Below are 19,535 nucleotides of genomic sequence, written 5' to 3'. Positions count from 1 at the left end.
TGCCCTGCCGGTACCAGGAGTAGAACGACTCGGGATGGAAGGCGGAGAATGCGCAACGACAAAGACCGGATGACGGGATTTAGATGAGACCGGATGACTTTGCATGTCCGCAAGACCGGTTGAGATTACGAGACTTTATCATGAGCTCGACATCGGCTTCCCAGTCTTCTTCTGATGCTGTGGCATGGATGATGGCGTGGAATTGGAGGATTATTATCATCCTAGACTAGACCATTACCTACATACCACCCATCAAGGCTGGCCCAACTCAAACTCCGTCCTCCCCTCCAACAGAACCCTAACAAAGAAATCCCTCGCCACCGCAATCGACTGCTCCTTCGACTCAACATACGGCGAGAAGTGATTTCCAGGCACCCGAGCCAGCCACTTCGGGCCTTTCGCCGCCTCATGAGCCTCCCTCTGACCCGGCAGGAAATCTTGCTCGGCAAGAACGAACAGCACTGGAGTCGGAGCTAGAAGCTCGACGAAGGGTGTGACGTCGATCAGGGTTGTTGGCTGGTAGCTCTGCAGTGTGATACGGCCGGAATAGTGCCTTCGTTCGGCTTCGCTGAGTTGTGCGATGAAGGCTGCTTTGACGTCGTCACCGGACGGCCTGACGAAGTCTAGGTACTTTGGTTCTTTGCCGAGTGCTCGGTTCTTGCGATCCGCTGCCAGATCAGCCTGGAACCCAGCTATGTCGTCTTTGTAGCCTGCCATCGCGGCAGCAGACTGCAACGTCCACTTTATCAGTGGCGCTTGTGCAACTACTGCCTTAACGCGACGGTCGAGCCATGAGAACGCCAAGACGTCTCTGCCGCCAAGGCTGGTACCCCAGACGCCGATACGCTCCTCATCGACATTGGGCAGTGTCGTCACGTAGGTAATGGCGTTCTGCCAGTCTTGTATACGTCCGTGATGTGAGACCTCGTCGCGAGGGGTACCTTCACTGTCGCCGTAGTTTCGATAATCGAACCGGAATGCTGCGATGCCCTTCTCTACCAGTGCCGCAGCAACATCTGGCAAGGTCCATTCTTTCAAGCCGTTCAGCCCATGTCCAAGAACGACTATGGGAAATGAACCTTGACCTTCAGGGCACTGGAATACGCCGCCGAGTGTTAGCTCGTCGGATTGAAACCGCGCAGCACGCTTCGAGCCCTCTGATTTGATTGTAAATCCCATAGCAGATAGGAGCTTGTAACGTGTGCACCACCGCCACACAGAGGCAGAAGCACATGGGCTGCTTATCACAGTCGTGAAGGCCAATTTTTGCCGCCAGCCCGCAAGGCACATTTGCAGACTGGACGTGAGGCAAGTTCCGGAGAACATGTCCGCGAAGTCCGGCATAGCGAGGACCTTTTCGCCTTTTCTGTCAGGTGAGACTTCCCGACATAAATTTGATGGCCTCGTGGGGTCGCCAATGTACAAGTGAGACAGCGGCATGCAGAGCCCGGTTTATCACTCTGCAATTATGAGGCCAGCTTGGCACCACCGAGGCTCTTTGCTTCGGAGTTCGGATCTGTTGCGGTCACACGCGACCTGGGAGCTGCTTCGCTGTCCGGCCTCTCGCCATGTAGAAGCAGCGAACGCGTAGCTGACTGTGACAGACAGCTGTTTCTGGAGAATGCGATGGTGGCAGAGGTAGCGACATCTCTGCTACGGCAGGTGAATTGCGCCCCTGACTGGTGGCAGGTGAAAGTGTAAGTCTCTGAATCGGTCTTCCTCTTCGGCCGCCAGCTGTTGCCTCCACTGCTCCCCATTCTCCACTGCAGTAGCTATGTGAGTTTCTTGTCTCCGAATCTTGTTCCTCCTACAACAAATCATAGGGTCGATACTCCTGCATGCCATGACACCTGTGCACCCTTGTACCAATAATCCTGGTGTAAGCGATTGTAAACATCCTGGGCTAAGGATGGACTGGTATCTGATCTGATATGTTTCACAGCCTCAAGCCCTTCTAGATTGACTTCGTCACGCTCACCATTTGCATCATTATCGCCGTCACCATCATCGCCCGTAATGTCGATCGGAATTAGCCCCTGAAGAGTTTTCAGCTCCTGCTTAGACAGTGAGATATGAGTTTGAACCCTTTCCACCGCGACAGGGCCTGAGCCTTTGTCATCGTATCCCGCAACATCAAATCGTCTACGCTGCTTGACGGACTTTAGTGCAGCCTTGCCCCATGTAGCGCGACTCCTGCTGCCGGCGGTTCATCTCGTGTCCCCCACACAGGCCCTTCTGTGGTCGATCCGGCACATCATAGCGGCGTTGCTGATCTAATCTAGCACTACCTGGGGCGACGTGCGCGGAAGCGTGATCAACGTTCAGGCTCAGATACAGGCATGGATTCACTATCGATATCGAGTGGATGACTTGCGAGCAGATCGTCCAGAACAATCTCTGGAATAGAGTCGCCCACGTCACCAACCTCGACAATGCCGTCTGAGGTTGATGTACGACTGCCGGACTTGCCCCATCTCTTCTTTTGCCTGTCGTTCTTCCTGACTTTGTCACGGGGACCAGCACCGATGGGTCGATCTGGTGGAATTTCTTCGGGAAGACCGGCATTGCTGAACTCGAGAGGCCCTTGGCTGTCCATTGGCTTGCCAGTTCTGTGGAACAGCGGTTCACTACCGAACGGATCGTTGAATTCAGGGTCCTCGTCAGGTCTGGGCTCATTGTCTTGCAATGGAGACACCGGTGGGGTGTAGAATGTTAATTCTTCTGACGTCTGAGAACCCTCCTGAGAAATGGCGTCTATTGCGTCACTCACAACGTCTGAGGTGCTTGAGTTGTGAGAGCTCTCTGAGGCGTAAGACCAAGGAGAGTCGTTGGTGACTGGCGCCGCTGTCCCGGGTGTCAGACCGAGCGCCAGCAGCTCTTTGGTCGCCTCAGCGAGTCCACCGGCGACTGCATGATCCAGTGCGTTCAAACCATCGCCGTCACATGTTGTAAGGATGCGGTCGATATCCACGGCTTTCAACATAGCCAAAGCAGCCTTTTCATGATTCTGTTTCACTGCCCACAGCAATGGTGTCGGATAATGGCGGTCGGCGCCGTTCTGATCAAGTGCTTGCCTTTCTTGAGCCGTCAAAGGGAGATTGGCCCCGGTCTCGAACTGCAGAAGAGCGTTCACAGCCTCATCATTGGATCTGACTATCGCAGCAAACAGCGGAAATCTATACAACTCGCCCTCGACCCCGATGCGAACTCCCTCAGAGCAGAGGGTCCGAATGAGGTTGGGACAATTCTCCGAGGCTAACACGTACAGCAGATCTGCTTTGCGTGAGTAGTAGTCGGCGGATGCTGAATGATCTTTGAGGCGCCAGCTCAAGACCCAGAATTCGACATCAAAATGTTCCAGAAATTCCGCTTGAGGGAGACACTGGGAAGCTTTCTCGGCGTGCTGCAGACTGTAGGCGGTTGCGTAGGTGAGGAATGGGAACATTTGCAGCAGATCGGGCACGGATATCGTTCGGTGATATTTGCGTGCATGATGCATGTAGCTTGAGCAGCATCGCGCAATTCTGTCATGACTATAAGCTGCAAGATCGGAACCTAGCTCCGGGAAGAAATCACACAGTGCTCCGCCTTGGAACCAATGCCGAATTGTCTCATGGATGAATTGAACCACTGATAGGATGGTGGAAGTGACCTCCAGAAGACCTCTGCTTGTATGTGTAACATACAGCTCCATAGCATGCTGTGTGGCTTCGTCGGGGTCATGGACGATCGCTTCGTCGAGCTCGTCAGGCGGACCACTTCCCGTTGAAACAGCATAGTAATACTCCACCAAGTGCAAAGGTCTGCGGGCATATTGAACGCATTGAAAGGCAAAGCACGTATCCTCCAGATTTTGTATGTCTCTCAGCAAAATCCGACGGAAGAGCTCGCTTAGTTCCAGAGGTATCTCAGCGAGCTTCTTTTCAACTGTCCTTATGTTACCAGCAGAGAGCTCTTTTTGCAGCGTCGCGACGACGAGGACGGTCCAAAGAAAAGAGCCGTTGGCTTTATCTAGAATCTGCGTGCTGATGCGTTGGACGACTTTGGCGGAGACTGAATTGAAACGTCTCAGGTGAGACTCGACGTAGCTGTCCAAGTCTTCACGATGACCTGGCTCTCTCTCAAGGATGAGTCGCTGACCATACTCGAAGATGACATTAGGATAATGTCGACTGGCGAAGCAGATGCGTACGTCGACGTCAGCATCTATCGCAATCTGACTGAGTGATTTCATCTCCTCCAACATCTCTTGGACTTGTATCGCGTCGCACTCGTCCAGAGCATCGATGAAGCACCTTAATGGTCGTTGACCGAGACTGAGCACACTCTGTCTGAACACTTTCAGCAGTTTCGGTATGGTTAAGCCAACTCGTCCGGAATCTGAGGCTTCTTTAAAATCGTCTGTATCGGAGAGTTCGAAAACGAGATCACGCTGGTCTGGTGCAGCCTCAAGCAGTTGGTACAACAATGACATCCACATACCATGAGTTGTCTTCTCATTCATTGCACCGCGAGCATTGAAGAAGAATGAGATAACAACCTCGCCATTTGGTCTTGCGCCAAGGTAGTGCTGGTGAGCAAACTTCATGATAGTGGATTTTCCGGTTCCAGCTGTGCTCTCTGTCAGCCAAGAAGCATGATAAGGCAGGGCATACAAGACGAGGTGTGCCACGCAGCTTGGAACACCATTAAAGGGAATGGACTTTTCTGTGGAACGGATCTTGGAATCGGACAGCTTACGGTTTCCACGAAGCCAAAGAAAGCCACGATGATCTCCCACCTCCTCTTGTTGATTCCACTTCACAACCGCGGGATGCTCGAGAAACCATTTGCAGGTGTCGTGCTGAGCATCTCGTACGTTCTGCTGTCTTGCGTTGAGATTTTCAGGCCTCAAGAGATCGAGTAGACCCCGGCGGCGTCTATTCTTCTCCCACTGTGCGTTACGTTCTTCGACGGACAGAGCATGCGATCTGTCTCGCGGGTCTTTTTGCACGACTTGGATCAACGTCTTCCCAGCGTCGCGCACTTCCTCCCTGAATTTTTGGTCCAGCTCACTTGACAGCCGTCGTAACGCACTTCGGATCCCCTCACCGTAGTTAGGTACAAGAGAGATTCCAAAGAGGCCTAGTAGACAGTAGGCACGATCTTCAGCTTTCGTGGTGTTCCGGCCTTCCGACCAACGCATACGCTCAGCGACGCTAAACTTAGTCAGGGGTTCTCCTGTCAAAGCCCGAACAGGAATTGTCGTCGCTTCTTCGATTGCTCCAGCAAGATCCCGCCGCTCGCCCAATACCTTCCCTTCCTTTGAGAAGAAATGTACGGTATGGGGAGCCAGAATCTCTTGCAATGTCCACCCTCGCGTGTGGTGGGCGCTGGAGTGAAATTGTTCGCGCCAGACCGGAGTTCCGTCACCGGGCGAGAGCGTTGTGTCATGCGTCACATCCGTGAGAAGGACATAACAGTTCGCAGACCGCCGATACCACCTGAACATAGACGTGATGGCCTCACTCAATTCGGCCAGATCTGACTTCTTGATGCAACAAGTGTCGACCCAGAAGTGATCAAGCCCATCTTTCCGCGCTTGCTCCGCACAGAAACGCAGCTTTTCGTACCCAGCCTTCTCACGACCTGCTCCGTCCTCAATGTCCTCAAATGTCACTTCGCTGTCGTCCTTGCCCCAGGTATGAGATAAGATAGCGTAAGGCGGACAGGCGTTACTATCGAAACTCGTCAGATGAAACGAGCCATCGGCGGATTGCTTGAGTAGCCTCATGATCCGTGGACATGCTGAGGCATCATCCAGGCAGCTGAGTTAGCGGAACGACTCCGATCGACATAGTAGAGACACGAGAGTTCAGAACGCGTATGAATCTAGTCATCGATCATAAAGCATTGTCGCTTTTCTTATCGTAATTCGAAGCTTGCGCGATTGCCACGTTGATAAGATGTCCGTGAACCTGGTCCGCAACTGCACCAAAGTAGTCTCGGAGCAAGAGCGAGGCCTAGCCCGCCCAGAGGGGCGACATCCATGAGTGAAGAATCCCAGCGGCAAAGAAGCGAGGACTTTGCCTCAGTGCGGGGCTCACGGACCGGTCCTTTGCGGGCGCGTAGTCCGGCCAATCATTATGTAGCAATGAGTCTACATGTAGACTGTGGAGAGGGGCTTTTGGTTTTGACCTTCTATATCATCGACCACTTTCACACCTTATTATGACGACCTCTTGCATAACTCTGTGCTAGGACGTCGTAGCTGCCTCGCCGATGCTGATGGAACTGAGAACCACAAGCACGTCGTCGCCGCCGGCAGCTTCTCACAAGTTCTTTGTAAGCGCAGGAGAGATGCAGCTGTGATTGAATTCCATCAGTACGAAAGTCGATATCCTGTAGTGCATTTCGCACCATGACGATACGACTGCTTGATACAATGATTCTCAAGCAGCACGGGGCAAGCAGTTTAGGTGCTGAACGTAGCTAGAGGCGAAAGCGGATGTCCCAGTGCGGAGCAACTCAGCCAATTCGGTCACTGGTCAGCCCGCCTTGCCGGACCGGTAGGTGAAAGCTCGATCAAGATGAATTCAAGCAGCATTATATGCTTTAATCCTGCCCGAAGGAGGCCAATCCGCAGCCGCGACAGGCGCGCGACGACTGCGACGACCGGCGCAGTAGCGATCCAAAGCCTGACTTCCTAGTTCATGTCTAGCAAAGGGCAGCATTGCTATTGTTATTTGTAGGGTAAGCTCGACCAAGGAAGAGCGCGCCAATGGGATGAACGGCTTAGGAAGCACGATGACGAGGCAGGAGGCATGACGATAAGAACGATTGCTCACTGGAGGCACGTATTTTCCACTAGAACAAAGCGTGATAGAGAGATAATTTCTTCATAGCAGTCCAGCCACTCGCTCAGACAGCCACCGGAGAGAGAAGGACAAGAACAGGTCTGCACACCCGCTCTCGCCCCATCCCCAATGGCCATCCTCACCGCCGCTGACTGCTCCGGAAGCTCCTGTTCTTCCTATCAATCTAGCTAAATATGCAATGAGCTGTGCCCATGCTGCCTGCCTATTTACAGATGGTTGATCACCACTATCAATGGCCATCCTCCCCATCAAGAATATGCTCGTTCCCTGACCAATTATCCTCTGCTCCTTTCTTCATTTCCATCATCGATGACTCGGTTCCGCAAGTCCAGAAGAACGCCTTTGGGTATGAAGTAGACTCCGTGACCTCGCTATGCATCGAAAAGCAAATGATGGCTGTGCAGCATGGCTACCACACGTTAGGCAAAGCCAAAATAGCTATTGAACACATTAGTCGAGTTCTTCTATCACAATGGAAGAGGGAGAAGACATACTCAGCACCCAAATTGATGGCCTTCATGAGACTCGTCTTCAAGCTCTCCTGGTTGTCATAGGCTGGCAGGTCGAGTTGATTGAAGCAGGTATGACTCGTCGGCAAGCGGTGGAGGTTAGGCTCTCGGTGAACTGTTGTGCATGTTAGTCTTTGCTTCAAAACACCACGGATTGCAATTGGGGAGTACTCACTGGAAAATCGAGTCGTTCCTTGCATGCCCTCCAAGTCCTTGAACCCATTGAGCGGCACTTTACTCGTACCCGTGATGAACTGCAACAACTTCGCGCGCTCTTCATTGCTCATAGATCTCACAATGCGCCAGAACCACGTCACTTGTGGGCTGTTAGCGTTGTAGTTGTGGTATTCCGTATTGGCTTTCCAGTCATCAACGTCGATCTCAGGCAACCCAGAAATCAAAAGCTCGAGTTCCTGCTCGTCGAAGATGGAGACAAGCTCGGATGGAATAATATCGTGGAAACCCTTGACGAAATTCTCCAATTGCTCACTGACGGAACCGGTAAGACGGTATTCGACTAGCTTCTGAACGTAGTCGCGCTTGTTGTCCTCTGTGACTGGTATATTGCGACCGTCGGGGATCAGATCAACGATCTTCTCTTCGCCGAACTGCTCTTCGACAACGGAGAAGTCCTCTGTGATGATGTCCGTGATGTCGTTTTCGAGGATCCAGCACAAGGATTTGTAGTAGTCGAGATCCATGCTCTCGAGATCCTTGAGGTTGGGCTGCTTGCCAAGCATTCGCTTGTACACCGCACGACTGAAATGGCAATCGAGAACTCTACTCTCGTGTAAGGCCTTGCCGATGATGCGTCCAATGAATTTGAAGTAGACCAAGTGCTCGCCGTTGATCCAGCTCAACGAGTTGGGATGGAATGTGGTCTTATCGGAAGCAACTGGCTGCCAGAGAGCCCAGTCAGGGTTGAAAATGCCACGAGCAAGAACTTGGAACCATTCTCGTGTAACTCCTCCGGCATCGACCCCTTCCTCGCCATTGAATCGGATGTTGAGCTTTCCGTACTTCATCTCATCTGGACTCTTGAAATACAAGGCTTTGTAAGAGTCCTGGAAGACTTGGTCGCGCCGAATATTGAGCTGGAGTGGTGGCTGGACGTGTCGCTGTGCATGAAGTCTCGAATGGATCTGCTTCGCGAAGAACGCTCGCTTGTTGTCGAAGTCAAGGACCTTGGAGTTCTTGGCCAATAGACTGAAACTGCCGTTGCCTTGCATCAACTTGGGAGATTGACGTATTATGTCATTCAGGATCTTGCGGTGCTCGGTGGTGAAGTTGAAGAACAGCTGTTCCAGATCATCCAGCTCCTCCATGACCGGTGTCGTCGGGCCTTCTTCGCGCAACTGTTGAGCAAGTGGAGCCTCCTTGAGAGATGTATTCTTGCATACCACCATCAGAGATTCGATGAGCGGCAGCAGAATGCCGGCGAAAGCGATCGCGTTGTCTTTCTCTCCCATGATAGCGAGCGCCTCACTAAGTTTCGACCATAGCGGAGCTAACGAGAGGCTGTCGTATGATGTTGTCAAAATGCTCTTCACAGTCGCGCTTTCGGCTTTCTCGTTGCTCTTCTTGGGCTCTGCCAGATAATCGAGAGCCTTCAGAACATGAAGTAGCTTGACTTGTTCCGATCCGCTGTTGGTGAAAGGTTGTGTGGACCGCCACTTCGCATTGATGCCCTGAAGATCACTGGTCGACTGAGCATCGCGCAGCTGAGGTAAGAGCTCCGTCAAGTTGTTGCAAAGCGAATTCGACAATGTCTGAACGTGTCCAATTAATTGCTTGCCGAACACCTCGTTGGAACCAGGTATGGTGGAAATGTTGGCCATTGTTTCGAGCGTCGCATGGAAGGTATCGTTGCCGCACTCCGGCGTAAGGAAGATGTCGGCAATGAGCTGAAGGTTCTTCTCAGGAATGATTGGTGGTGCGAAGGTCTTTCGTGGCTTGCTTTCCGGAGCCTTCTCGTCGCCCTGCTTCTCTGCCAAGCCATCTCCCTCGTTGGCAGGTTCAGCTGTTGTCGCGTCTGCTGGTGCTTCGGTCATGGTTGCATCCTCCGGCTGAGACTGGGTAGCGGTCGCGATTGTTGGCTCTGCGGTCCCGACTTCCTCCGCCTTTGCGGCATCTTTCTCTTTGATCATCAGTACCTGAAGCGGTGATGTGACTGCAGCTAGCAGCTCTGCAAGGGACTGCAGACTGGTAGAACTCTCGGTAATGAGTTTGCGATCAAGCAGAATGATGAGGTCGTTGACTGGGAACTTGGTCGTCCGAGCCTCTTTCTCTTTGCCCTTCTTGTTCTTGGCGTTGTTGCTGATATCGACCTCTCGCAAGAAAAGTGTGCGGACGTGGAATCCATGCTGTGAGAGCTGCTTGAGGGCTGATAGGCATTGCTGCACAACGACGAGTGGGGTCACCTCCTCGCTGAGACCAGCGCTTGGTGGAATTGACAAGGTTCTCTTCAGAGGCTGTGGTGTCTTCTGAGGACCAGTGGCCTTGGCTCGCAGAGACAGGCTGGCGAGACTGCGTTCGACGGCACCAAGATCAGATGAGCCTTCCTTCAGGATCCCCAAAATCATACTGATGACCTCGAATCGAGTCTGTCGATTGCCACAAACGTTGCGAAGGACATGCCACAGGTTTGAACGGAGCGAGCCCTGCTGGGGCAGGAACATAAGCCGGAGAAGAGTAGCTACTCCAGCCTTGTCGACGAGCTGCACCACCTGTCGCTTTTCGCGTTGTGCGCTGCCGTCGGCCTGTCTTGCTGGCTCCCGGCGGGCAGCAACATTGCCATAGCGGAAAGTGTGGTGACCATGCTCACGGCCTTCGGCAGCATGACGCGGATCAAGGCGGTCGAGGATATCTTGAGGTTGCTCTGACAGTATGACACGTCTCAGAGCGGGGTCCAGAGTCGCAAAGAAGTCATCCGCATTCATATCTTCAGCCTGCGGTCGGCCGGCTGACGCAGCAGCTTCCCGACGAGCAGATTCGCGCTCACGCTGTCGCCGAGCCAATGCTTCAGTCTCGCGGACTTCCTCACGAAGTTCTTCAGGCAACGCGTTCATGAACTCATCGAGGTACTCAGAGCCTCTGCCGGCATCGATCGGTACTTCGGTGCTGGTGGTTGCACGCGGCTGCTGCTGCTGGACCTCTTCACGGCGAGCGCTGAGCTGCTGCAGAATAACCTCTTCCCGTAATTCTTCGGGTAACGCATCCAGGTATTCTCGGTCGATATCGAGACCAGTAATATCGAGTTCTCGGCCGCGGATCGTTGCAAACACGCGTGGTTGTGCAGGAGCCTCTGCTGGGGCCGACTGCCCAACCTCGCCAGCAGCCTCAGTGTCCCCACTCGTCTGGACGCCCTCCATTGGCTCTGCAGTCTCAGCTTGCTCTGCTGGAGCCTCGTCATTGGCAGTCGAAGCAGCTGCTGCAGACGCGGCCTCGGCTTCAGCAGCCTGGCGGAGCTCCTCAGCAGCTTTCTCAGCAGCAACACGTTCTTCTTCCTCTTTGACTTTCTGTTCCATGGCAAGACGGGCTTCTTCCTCTCTAGCTGTCTTGGCTGCGGCCTCTGCTTCGCGCTCCTTTCTCCGACGATCTCTCGCTTCCTCCTGAGCAAGTGGCGTCAGCATCCAGATGAGAAGCTTCTGGATCTGCTGCACTCTCTCTAGATACTGGTTGCCGTAGAGAATAGCTCGCTCTTCTTGCCATCGGACCATCGTTGATGAGGGCGTGAAGTTGACAGCCCGAGAGGGGTCTTCTCGTGGACGAGGTCCAGCGCCTCCGGTGCTAGACATCCCAAACGGCAGTCTAGTTCCCGGCGGCAAACGCTCTCCGGCTCTGACTTGGATACTGAATGGATGGCCTGCGCCATTGTCGGGACCACCGAGTCCAGTGAGCTCAGTTCTGATTCTGGCGAGGAAGTCAAATAATTCGCCGGGTCGGCTAATAGGACCTGCGCTTTGCTCGAGGCTTCGAAGCGCTGCGTGAGCGTCTGCCTGGGGGTTCGTCCGAACAGCATATTGTGTTGCGGGCCCATCTGGACGGGTAAGGTGGCTTGGCCGGAATTCCGGCTCACTACGCTGGCCAGTCTCCAACTCAGGTCGCTGCAGCAATGGATTAGTGCCATCGTTGTCGTCGTGACCTGCTCTGCGTCGATTCGAAACGGGTGGACGGATGAAACCATGTGCTGGCATCTCTGCAGCTCTGAATCCAGGGACTGAGAAGACAGGTGGCACACGGGCAATTGCATTGGGTCTCCCTGCACCACGGCGTGCATACCCTCGCTGAGGTCGAGTCATTGCCTCCTCGAAAGTCCACTGGTCGTCATAGTAGTCTTCTTCCATGTCGCCGTCCATGAAGTCGTCAAATTGCTCTCTGATGAGCGCATCTTCGTTGTCGTCCATTTCATCATCGTCTTCTTCTTCTTCAAGCACGCCGTCCTCATGCTCTTCTTCGTTATGTAGGCGATCGAAGTTGTCAGCATCCATGCCAACAACGCCTGGCGCATCGTTCTCTGGGTCAGTATTGTGCAGAACGCGCAGGAGGTGGTTGAGGCCTTCTGCCATGCCTTGACCTTCACCGTTATTCAACATTTCGCCGTTCATCTCGATTTCGAGTTCCACATCATCGGGGTCGTCCTCCTCGGGCGCAGCCTCGTCATGGTCATCTTCATCATCGTCTTCGTCCTCCCAGTCTCCCTCCTCATCATGATCGCCCAGACTAGCACCTTCCTCATCGCCGTTGATCTCGCCCTCGGTGCCCTCAATCTCGAAGTCTTCACCGTCGTCCTCGTCATCATCATCGGAATCGTCATCGGACTCGTCGTCATCGTCGTCATCTTCTGTGTCATCGTCGACGTCCATGCCACCTTCGTCGACCACGAATTCAAGTTCCATTGGTACGTCGCCTGGCAAACCTTCCATAGGGCCCATATCATTCCCAGATTCGTCCGCGTCGGAGATGGCGTCGTCGTCCTCTTGGCCAACCGGCATGCCATTATCGTAGTCCATCTCGTCATCGTACTCCTCTTCCTCATACATCTCCTCATCAGCATCTTCATCGTCTTCATCACCAGAGTCTGATTCCTCCTCACGATTGGGATCAAGCAGACCGAGTGTAGAATTACGGTAAAGATCTGGAGTCTCTTCGCGCTCATCTTCGACTTCGGAAACTGACGATGCTGAGGAGATGTCGTCGTCTGAAGTGGTACCGAGAACTGACGTGATCGTTTCTGGCGAGGTCAGACTGAGCTGTGTAGCAAGAGAGGTGAGCTCCTGCAATGGTCGAAGAATGAACTTGATCACTCTTCGTGCGCCAGACTGCGAAAGGTCGATCTCCGCTAATGAAGAAGTCAACACAGAGATGAGATTCTTCTCAAACATCATCCGACCCAGGATCTTGTAAGAATTGTTGCCCGCGCCAGCTGCACCGTCAGTGGTCGGAGGCTTGGATAGAAGTCGCTTGAACATATCAGACAAACACAGAAGCTTGCTGTACTTGGTCTGTAGCGGCTCGGTGGAAGCTGTGGCATCCTTGAAAGCCTTGATGGCATGCTCGAGCACGAAGCGCCGCACAAGTGTAAGGTCTGGCTCGTCATCTTGATCGTTGACCTGGCTCGCCACCGTTGAGTATCTCTGATTCAGCCCGGCTCTGCCTTTCTCGCCAGTCTTTGAGCACAAGGCAACGAGGACTTTGATGGCCCAGTCGGACACAGCCAGACGTTTCTTGCAATGAACAGAGTTGTCGTCCTTGTCGACATAGCCGGAAGCGACGAGACCGTTCAATACGTGGTTCAAGATCCCAGAGCGCGGCTTGGACGGGGTGACGGCCATAGGGTCCGACTTGCGAGAGAAGTGTATAAACTCGAGTTTCGTGCGGTTGTAGGAGTGCAGAAGCTCGACCAGACACTGCAAGAGGAAGCACCGATACATAAAAATCGGGTGCTCTTCAGACTTGAAGGGTGACTTGTCGGACTTTTCGACCTCCCCGGCCTGGTCGTCATCAGAGGATGCGCTGGAGAGCTCTGCGGGAGCCATTGTTGGCATAACCAGGGGATCTGATGTCGAGCTCAAGTCTTCGGAATTTGGTCTTGGGACATGTGGGACGTCTTTGTCATCAACGTCTTTGTAGCTCAGGAGCTCCGACAGAAGGAAGTGAACAACTCCATCAGGACTGTCCGGAACAGAGAGCTTCACCTCTCCAGCTTTGTGTTTGGCCTCGCTCGTCTGAGTCTCGTCTCCTTCGACACTGTTGGCGGCCTGCTCTTCGACCGGTGCGTTAGGGTCTGGTGCATTGCCATCGACAGGTCCGGTCTCTTTGAGTGTCAGTGAAGCAGAACCGAGATTCGACTGCCAAGCGGTGAACTTGATCATGTCCATGGATACCTTGACGAACACCTTGGGCGACCGGATTGCCAGATGATGCAAGTCCCTAGTATACGTATTGAGATCAAGCGCTCTGGACGAACTGCGGCCACTGAACAAGGCTTGGATCTCGCTACGCATCAGCTGTATGAGAGTCTCCTCGTCTTCAATGATGTGTCGTAGGACCAACATGAAAGAGCTCAAGAACCGAGTCGAGACACCGGGACCAAGTTGCTTCACCATGAGGAAAAGCCGCTGCAGGTTTCGCTTTTCGCCCAGCATAAGCGCAACTTCGCGTTGACGAGTGAGAATAGCCAGGACGCGAGTGATCGATAGCGCCATGGACTTGTCCTTGCCGACCTTTGGGAGGCAGTCAAGCAAGACACGGAAGAGCTCTTGTTTCTGGTCGAGGCTCAGGGTCGCTGGTTCTTCGAGAATTGGGTCTGCGACAGCAACATCGACATCGCGTGGTTGATGCCAGATTACCTTGGCGGGCTCGCTATCTTTCGACAGCATTTGCTCGAAGAGCAGAAGGGTGGATGCAACCCAAGGATAGGCGTTGTCGCCTGAGCGGGATTGCATAGGATTCAGCTTTAAGAATGAGAGCAGACCATCAAAGTTCTCCCAAAAAACGCGCAGTGCTGGATCAAAGACCCGGCGATCCTGGATGAGGAGTGCGATCAGATGTGCCGCAGCTGCAATGCTCTTGCCTTGATCTTCAGAAATGACTGCGTCGGACTGCATGGAGAGCAGAGAAGTGACAAGCAGATCCGAAGTCGAATCCCAGTAACTTGCATCCTCAGGCTCTTTCAATTTCTTCGCGGCACTCGATATCAAATCGCTCAGATCAAAAACCATATCCTGGTGGGTATTCAGTACATTGTTACACTGCTCAGCCAGATTGCTGCGAACTTCGGCCCGCATTTGGTCTAAAGATTCAAGTGAGTAAAGCGCGTGGGGTACTTGCGGAGTCGCTTTCGGCGGCTGTTTGTCGTCGGTGTGGTTGAGGATGTTCTTTATGTCCATGGCAGAAGAAGTTTGTGGTCGCGGCGGACTGGCAGCATCGTCCGAGGAGATTCCATGCATTTCGCTGTCCATGCTGCTGGTGGGACCACCATTCGTCGTTGAGGGATTTGCAGAACCAGGACGGGAGAGATCGCCTTGCTTAGGGGCGTTCAGGCCGCTTCCCGGCGTCGATGGTACATCAATGGCACTCTCCGGCGGAGGCAACCGACGTACCCGCGCATTGCTCTCATACAGCGTCATGTAGTCTCTTGCGACAGACTCATGGTTCATCGTGCTGCTGTTTGTCCGAAAAAGAGCTTCGATTGCAAGATCTCTGTCGTGGCTGGAGCTCGTAAGTGCCTCAATACGTTCTGTGGTAACGCTGAATTTGCGGAATGCATCCACCGAGATCTGAGGATGATCACCGTTCCTTCGGATGACTTCATCTTCGCCGTCGCCTTGCAGCACGTGCTTGATGATAGAGATTAGCTTGAAGACAACAATTCGTGAGGCCTGCTCGATGTAGTCACTCGTCCACACCTTGAGGACGAATGGCATAGCTTCCATCCGAAACTCCAGCAGGGTTTGCGAAGGGACGAAGTAACAACTCTTAGATGGATCAGAGTTCTTCATGTAGTTCGACTGAGGGGCGCTAATCACGACTTTGGCCGTTGTTAAGATGTCGAAGATATCCAGGCACAATTTGAGTCCAGCATTGGCAGCAAATGCTGTCAACTCCAGCTTCGAGTGCGTGAGTTCCTCGAAGAAATCTTCGCCAATTCTTCGTAAACACTGCAAGCCATTCATGTCTTTGAAACGTTTCAGCATGTAGCTCTGACAGAACTCTCCGGTGCCTAGCCCTTGCAGATCGTCATGCAGAGCACTACGCACGTTGACGAGCACGGCACCCAAGTACTGATATTTGCCAAGTCTGTCCAGTGCGATAGGATTGGTTTCGTCAGCTGTGATAAACTCAGGTTGAAGCTGTTTCAGGAGAGCTTGAGCGATCGCCTTAGCCACTACGTCGGCCTTTTGTCGCGTCATAGTATCTGGCTTCTTACGACCACCAGCTATGCCATGACCAATGGCCCCAAGAAGCTCAGCCAAAGCTGCTGGCGTCTCAAGTAGAAGGCATCGCAGAGCTTGGACGTTCTTAAAGGCGGCCAATCCTCTGGCTTGGGCAATTTCATCGTCCTCGTCCAGTGTCTGAAGGCCTGTTGGCGAGTTGTCCCAAACTTGCAATATTTGGTCGACGTCGTCATCCCCAGTCGAAAAGTTTTCCGGCTTTGTGGCCTTGACCCAGGTTTCCGGCAGGATGGTCTGAAGCACGATGGCTTCGCGTACGCAAACGACGCAAATATCGCCGAGCACAATACACAGATCTGCTAGAATATCCGCACGTTGACTTGGCTGAAGAGAAAGCTCTGTGATGATCGTTGGGAGTAGATTGGAGAGTTGAAGACCTCGCCAAGGACCTGCGAGAGACAGAAGATCGCCATCAGGCACTTGGCCACGTAGGTTCCATTGTCGATCTGCGGATCATTCTCTGAGTTGTCGGTCTTTAGGCCGTCTGATTTTGGCGGCGAGACGAGACGACCAAACACACTCTTGCCTCGTGGGGCGATCTGGCCGGCGTGAAGCTTGAATTCTTCGCAAGCGTATCGCGTGCGGTCGATGAGTATCGGGAGTATCAGATGAGGCTTGACTTCAGCCATCATGTGCACAACTTTGGCGAGCTCTTCCATATGGCCATGCATGCCGACTGAGTACTCCGTGACGGGCAGACTGGGCATAGTGACCAGGTCGATGATAAGGTCTCCGGTTCCGATCCAGTCCAGAAAGGATGAGCAAAGGGATTGGGTTCTGAAGAAATTGGCTAGGAAACCGATGGCCGGCCGCAGGTAGTCCGAAGCGCTCAAACCGTATGAGTCCTCACTCTGAGGGTGCTCGCTCTTCATCGGATTCGCAGCCGCGTCATGGACGATGAGCGTCTTCCTGCCCGGCAAAGCAATGGCGCGATTTTCGGGCGGCTGTCCTCGTGGCGGTGGGACGACCTCAATTTGCAAAGACTCAGTTCCGCCTGCAATCAAGAGTCTTCCGTCAGGCCCTTGATCGTAGATGACCGGTCCTGCGCCCCAATCGCCAGCCATCGCTTGTGTAATGTGCCGCACACGTGCCATCATGATGATGACGGAGCCCATGATGGAATCCTTAAGACCAATGTAGTGTCGGATGAGCTCGTCAAAGGTGTTCCCAAGGGCGCGCATGTCTTTCATGACCCGGACGTGTGCTGGGGACTCGAAGACTTCAAAAAACTTTTCCACAAGGCCCGCCCTGCGGAATGTGTCATAGCCCGCAGTCGTAAGGCACATCGCCTGAAACATCAGGGCCGTATTGACTATGGCCTCGAAAGAATTGGGAAGTTTCGATGATGGCTGCTCGGATTTGCTGGAAAATGTCGGCCCTTCTTCGCCAGAGTCCTCCTCGCTGTCGTCCGGAACCTCGATCTGGTTGAGTTCGTCGCTACCTGTTACAGTCTTGACAAAACTCTTGATGATCCCAGCCTCGGCGATGACCGTGTAGCATGTGGGCTCGTTGTTCAGAAAGGTCGTAATAGCCTTGACGACCTCGCTCCAAGTCAATGGACCAAAAGCATTCATTTGGTCAAGTATCAACTTGAAAGCAACCAGCAACGACTGGGCATCAACCAAACTCCGAGCTGCGCGATCCGCATTTGCGCCATGATGGCCACTGACATCATTAATCATGTCGATGATGGACCGGATAACCTGCCTATGATTGTATGGAATATCGTAGTCTGTCAAGCGAGTCTTAAACGCTGCCGGAATACCTTTGCCTGCTCGGACCTGCTGCCATGCATCTTCGGCGACCTCTCGTAGTAAGCTGCTAACAATCTCAAAGGTGTCGACTGACAGCAGAACTTGCAAGCCGTCCTTGTATTGATGAAAAAAGGTCTTGACGAAATCCAGCATGCGGACATGAACTCTCATAGCTTTGCCTGTTGTGATGCGCAGGCCTCCAACATAAGCAGCAATGAAGGCCGTTGAGAATACCGTCTCACTGCTACTACGTCCGTGTTGACCAGTAGATTCGGTGATCAGTCGTGGCAGAGTCAGGATAGCCTCTCGCCAAGCATCTCCTTCTGCATTGTCTAATGAATCACCGTCTGTCGCCAGGGTGCTCAACGCAGAATTGGTCAAGCGAATGAGTATGCCGTTAGATGAGGTCGCACCCAATGCAGTAGTCAGCTCCGTAGTGAACGTCTTGTGCCGGATCAGTACTCCAATAGCCTCGGCTCCGAGCGTCATGAGATAGTGGTCGCGACCCTGAACATCACCAGTAATCTTTTCCATGATACTAACCAACGAGCGTGCAACTATGGCGGCTTTTGCAGGATCCTTTGCAGCCAGGTCTCGGAACAAATCTGCGTCAGAAGAGACATTGCCGAGAATCTGAAAGCCAAGAAGACGGGCAGCGGTAAGGTCTCGTCGAACGGGCCGCTTTTCGGTAATGAGCGCGGCATAAGCATACCGTAGCTTGTTGAGTAGATCGTACCGAGCGTCAGCTGGCATGTCCAATGGACACTTGCTGAGCGCTTCTTCCACGGTCATGGTCTGCAAGTCCCGGTCGTAGAATTCGATCGAACGCAGCGATGAGGACTCTTTGGGCGAATCGCGCGTTGCCTCCGCCGGCTGAGGTTTGGAAGTGGCGCTAGTCTGGCGGCGCAGAGGTGTAGGCGTAGTCGGCGTGGAAGATGTTGCAGGCGCTGTGACTGTGGACCCATCTTGGCCATTCGGCTCAGTAATCTGAGCATGCCAGCTTACTTTGATGTGTATGCGAACCTGCTGCTCCGAATCGACAGACCCCAAGTTCATGGCTGTGTCACCACTGGGCTTCTTCTGACCGTCCAGACCAGGCATAGTAGCTGCGGTCGAAGCCTTAGTCGTACCAGACTTGGTCCGAGTGAGTTTCGTGGGCGAGCCAGGGGCCTTGACGAATATGTCTCGCTCACTCGGCCGGACAATACACAGTAGTCGGTGCTGATCGTACTCGTAGAACTTAGAGAGACCGCCGTCTAGGCCGGTCGAACGACGCTCGTAGAATCTCTGTGCCAGATAGACGGTAAGACGCAGGGTGAGATGCAGCAGACGTGGTGAAGTTGTGTTGAGAAGATCATTCAGGCGATCTGAGCTGTTGTACACTGCTCGATTGGCACATTTCTCGACCAGCAAGCGCGAGAAATCGAGGATTGACTGGATGAGAAGCCGATCGCCATCAGGACCACACTTTTCCACGATAGTCTGCTCTGGAATATCGGGGGAACCTTGCACCAACACTGCCACTCCGAATGGTATTGTCTGTGGACCTTTATCAAGACCATATTTCTGGATGAAGATCTCCAAGATTTCGTCGAAACGATCCAAAGGGCCGACCCAGTTCATCAAGTCGCCTCTCGGATAGGGCCATCTCTCATCCCACTTCTTAAGCAGAGGCGGCAAGTGGGCGTAGGGTGCAGTGTTGATTTTGTCGACGAACTGCGTTACCGCTGGAGAGAGAGATGTGTTGTGCTTCTCCTGCGGCTTCTTGCTTATCTTCCCCATCTTCACAAAGCTCCTCCGAACCGAGGCGGTGGCCTCATCAGGGTTGAGAGTAATACCACCAGAGAAATCTTCCTTGGCGTGTTCAATGCGTTTAAAGGTGGCTCAGGTCGTGTTAGGTGCTTGTGAGAGATTAATGCTGCCTCGAGCGCGACAGTCGTGATGTCTCCGGCGCCGATG

At 53.3% G+C, this 19,535-nt stretch overlaps 3 protein-coding genes across 3 annotated transcripts; all 3 read right to left on the bottom strand.

Annotated features, from left to right (window-relative positions):
• Positions 1-252: 252 nt before the first annotated feature.
• AB675_10703 (putative 31.7 kDa protein in traX-finO intergenic region) lies at positions 253-1,179 on the bottom strand (the record flags this gene model as incomplete). Its single annotated transcript, XM_018139493.1, has 1 exon — positions 253-1,179. One exon carries the CDS (start codon positions 1,177-1,179, stop codon positions 253-255), a length of 927 nt encoding a protein of 308 aa, XP_018000663.1.
• Positions 1,180-2,314: 1,135 nt separating this feature from the next.
• On the bottom strand, positions 2,315-5,773 carry AB675_10702 (Vegetative incompatibility protein HET-E-1; the record flags this gene model as incomplete). The annotated part of the gene is made up of 2 exons (XM_018139492.1): positions 2,315-4,611; positions 4,741-5,773. The coding sequence occupies 2 exons, from the start codon at positions 5,771-5,773 to the stop codon at positions 2,315-2,317; spliced, it is 3,330 nt and encodes a 1,109-aa protein (XP_018000891.1).
• Positions 5,774-7,276: 1,503 nt separating this feature from the next.
• AB675_10701 (E3 ubiquitin-protein ligase TOM1-like protein) lies at positions 7,277-19,358 on the bottom strand (the record flags this gene model as incomplete). Its single annotated transcript, XM_018139491.1, has 5 exons — positions 7,277-7,295; positions 7,352-7,481; positions 7,542-12,006; positions 12,271-16,146; positions 16,200-19,358. 5 exons carry the CDS (start codon positions 19,356-19,358, stop codon positions 7,277-7,279), a joined length of 11,649 nt encoding a protein of 3,882 aa, XP_018000755.1.
• Between the last annotated feature and the right edge of the window lie 177 nt (positions 19,359-19,535).

Source organism: Cyphellophora attinorum (assembly GCF_001299255.1).
Source record: "Cyphellophora attinorum strain CBS 131958 chromosome Unknown Contig11, whole genome shotgun sequence".
NCBI lineage: Eukaryota > Fungi > Ascomycota > Eurotiomycetes > Chaetothyriales > Cyphellophoraceae > Cyphellophora > Cyphellophora attinorum.
Note: the sequence above shows the minus strand (reverse complement) of the source record. Positions and strands in the feature narration are given on the sequence as shown.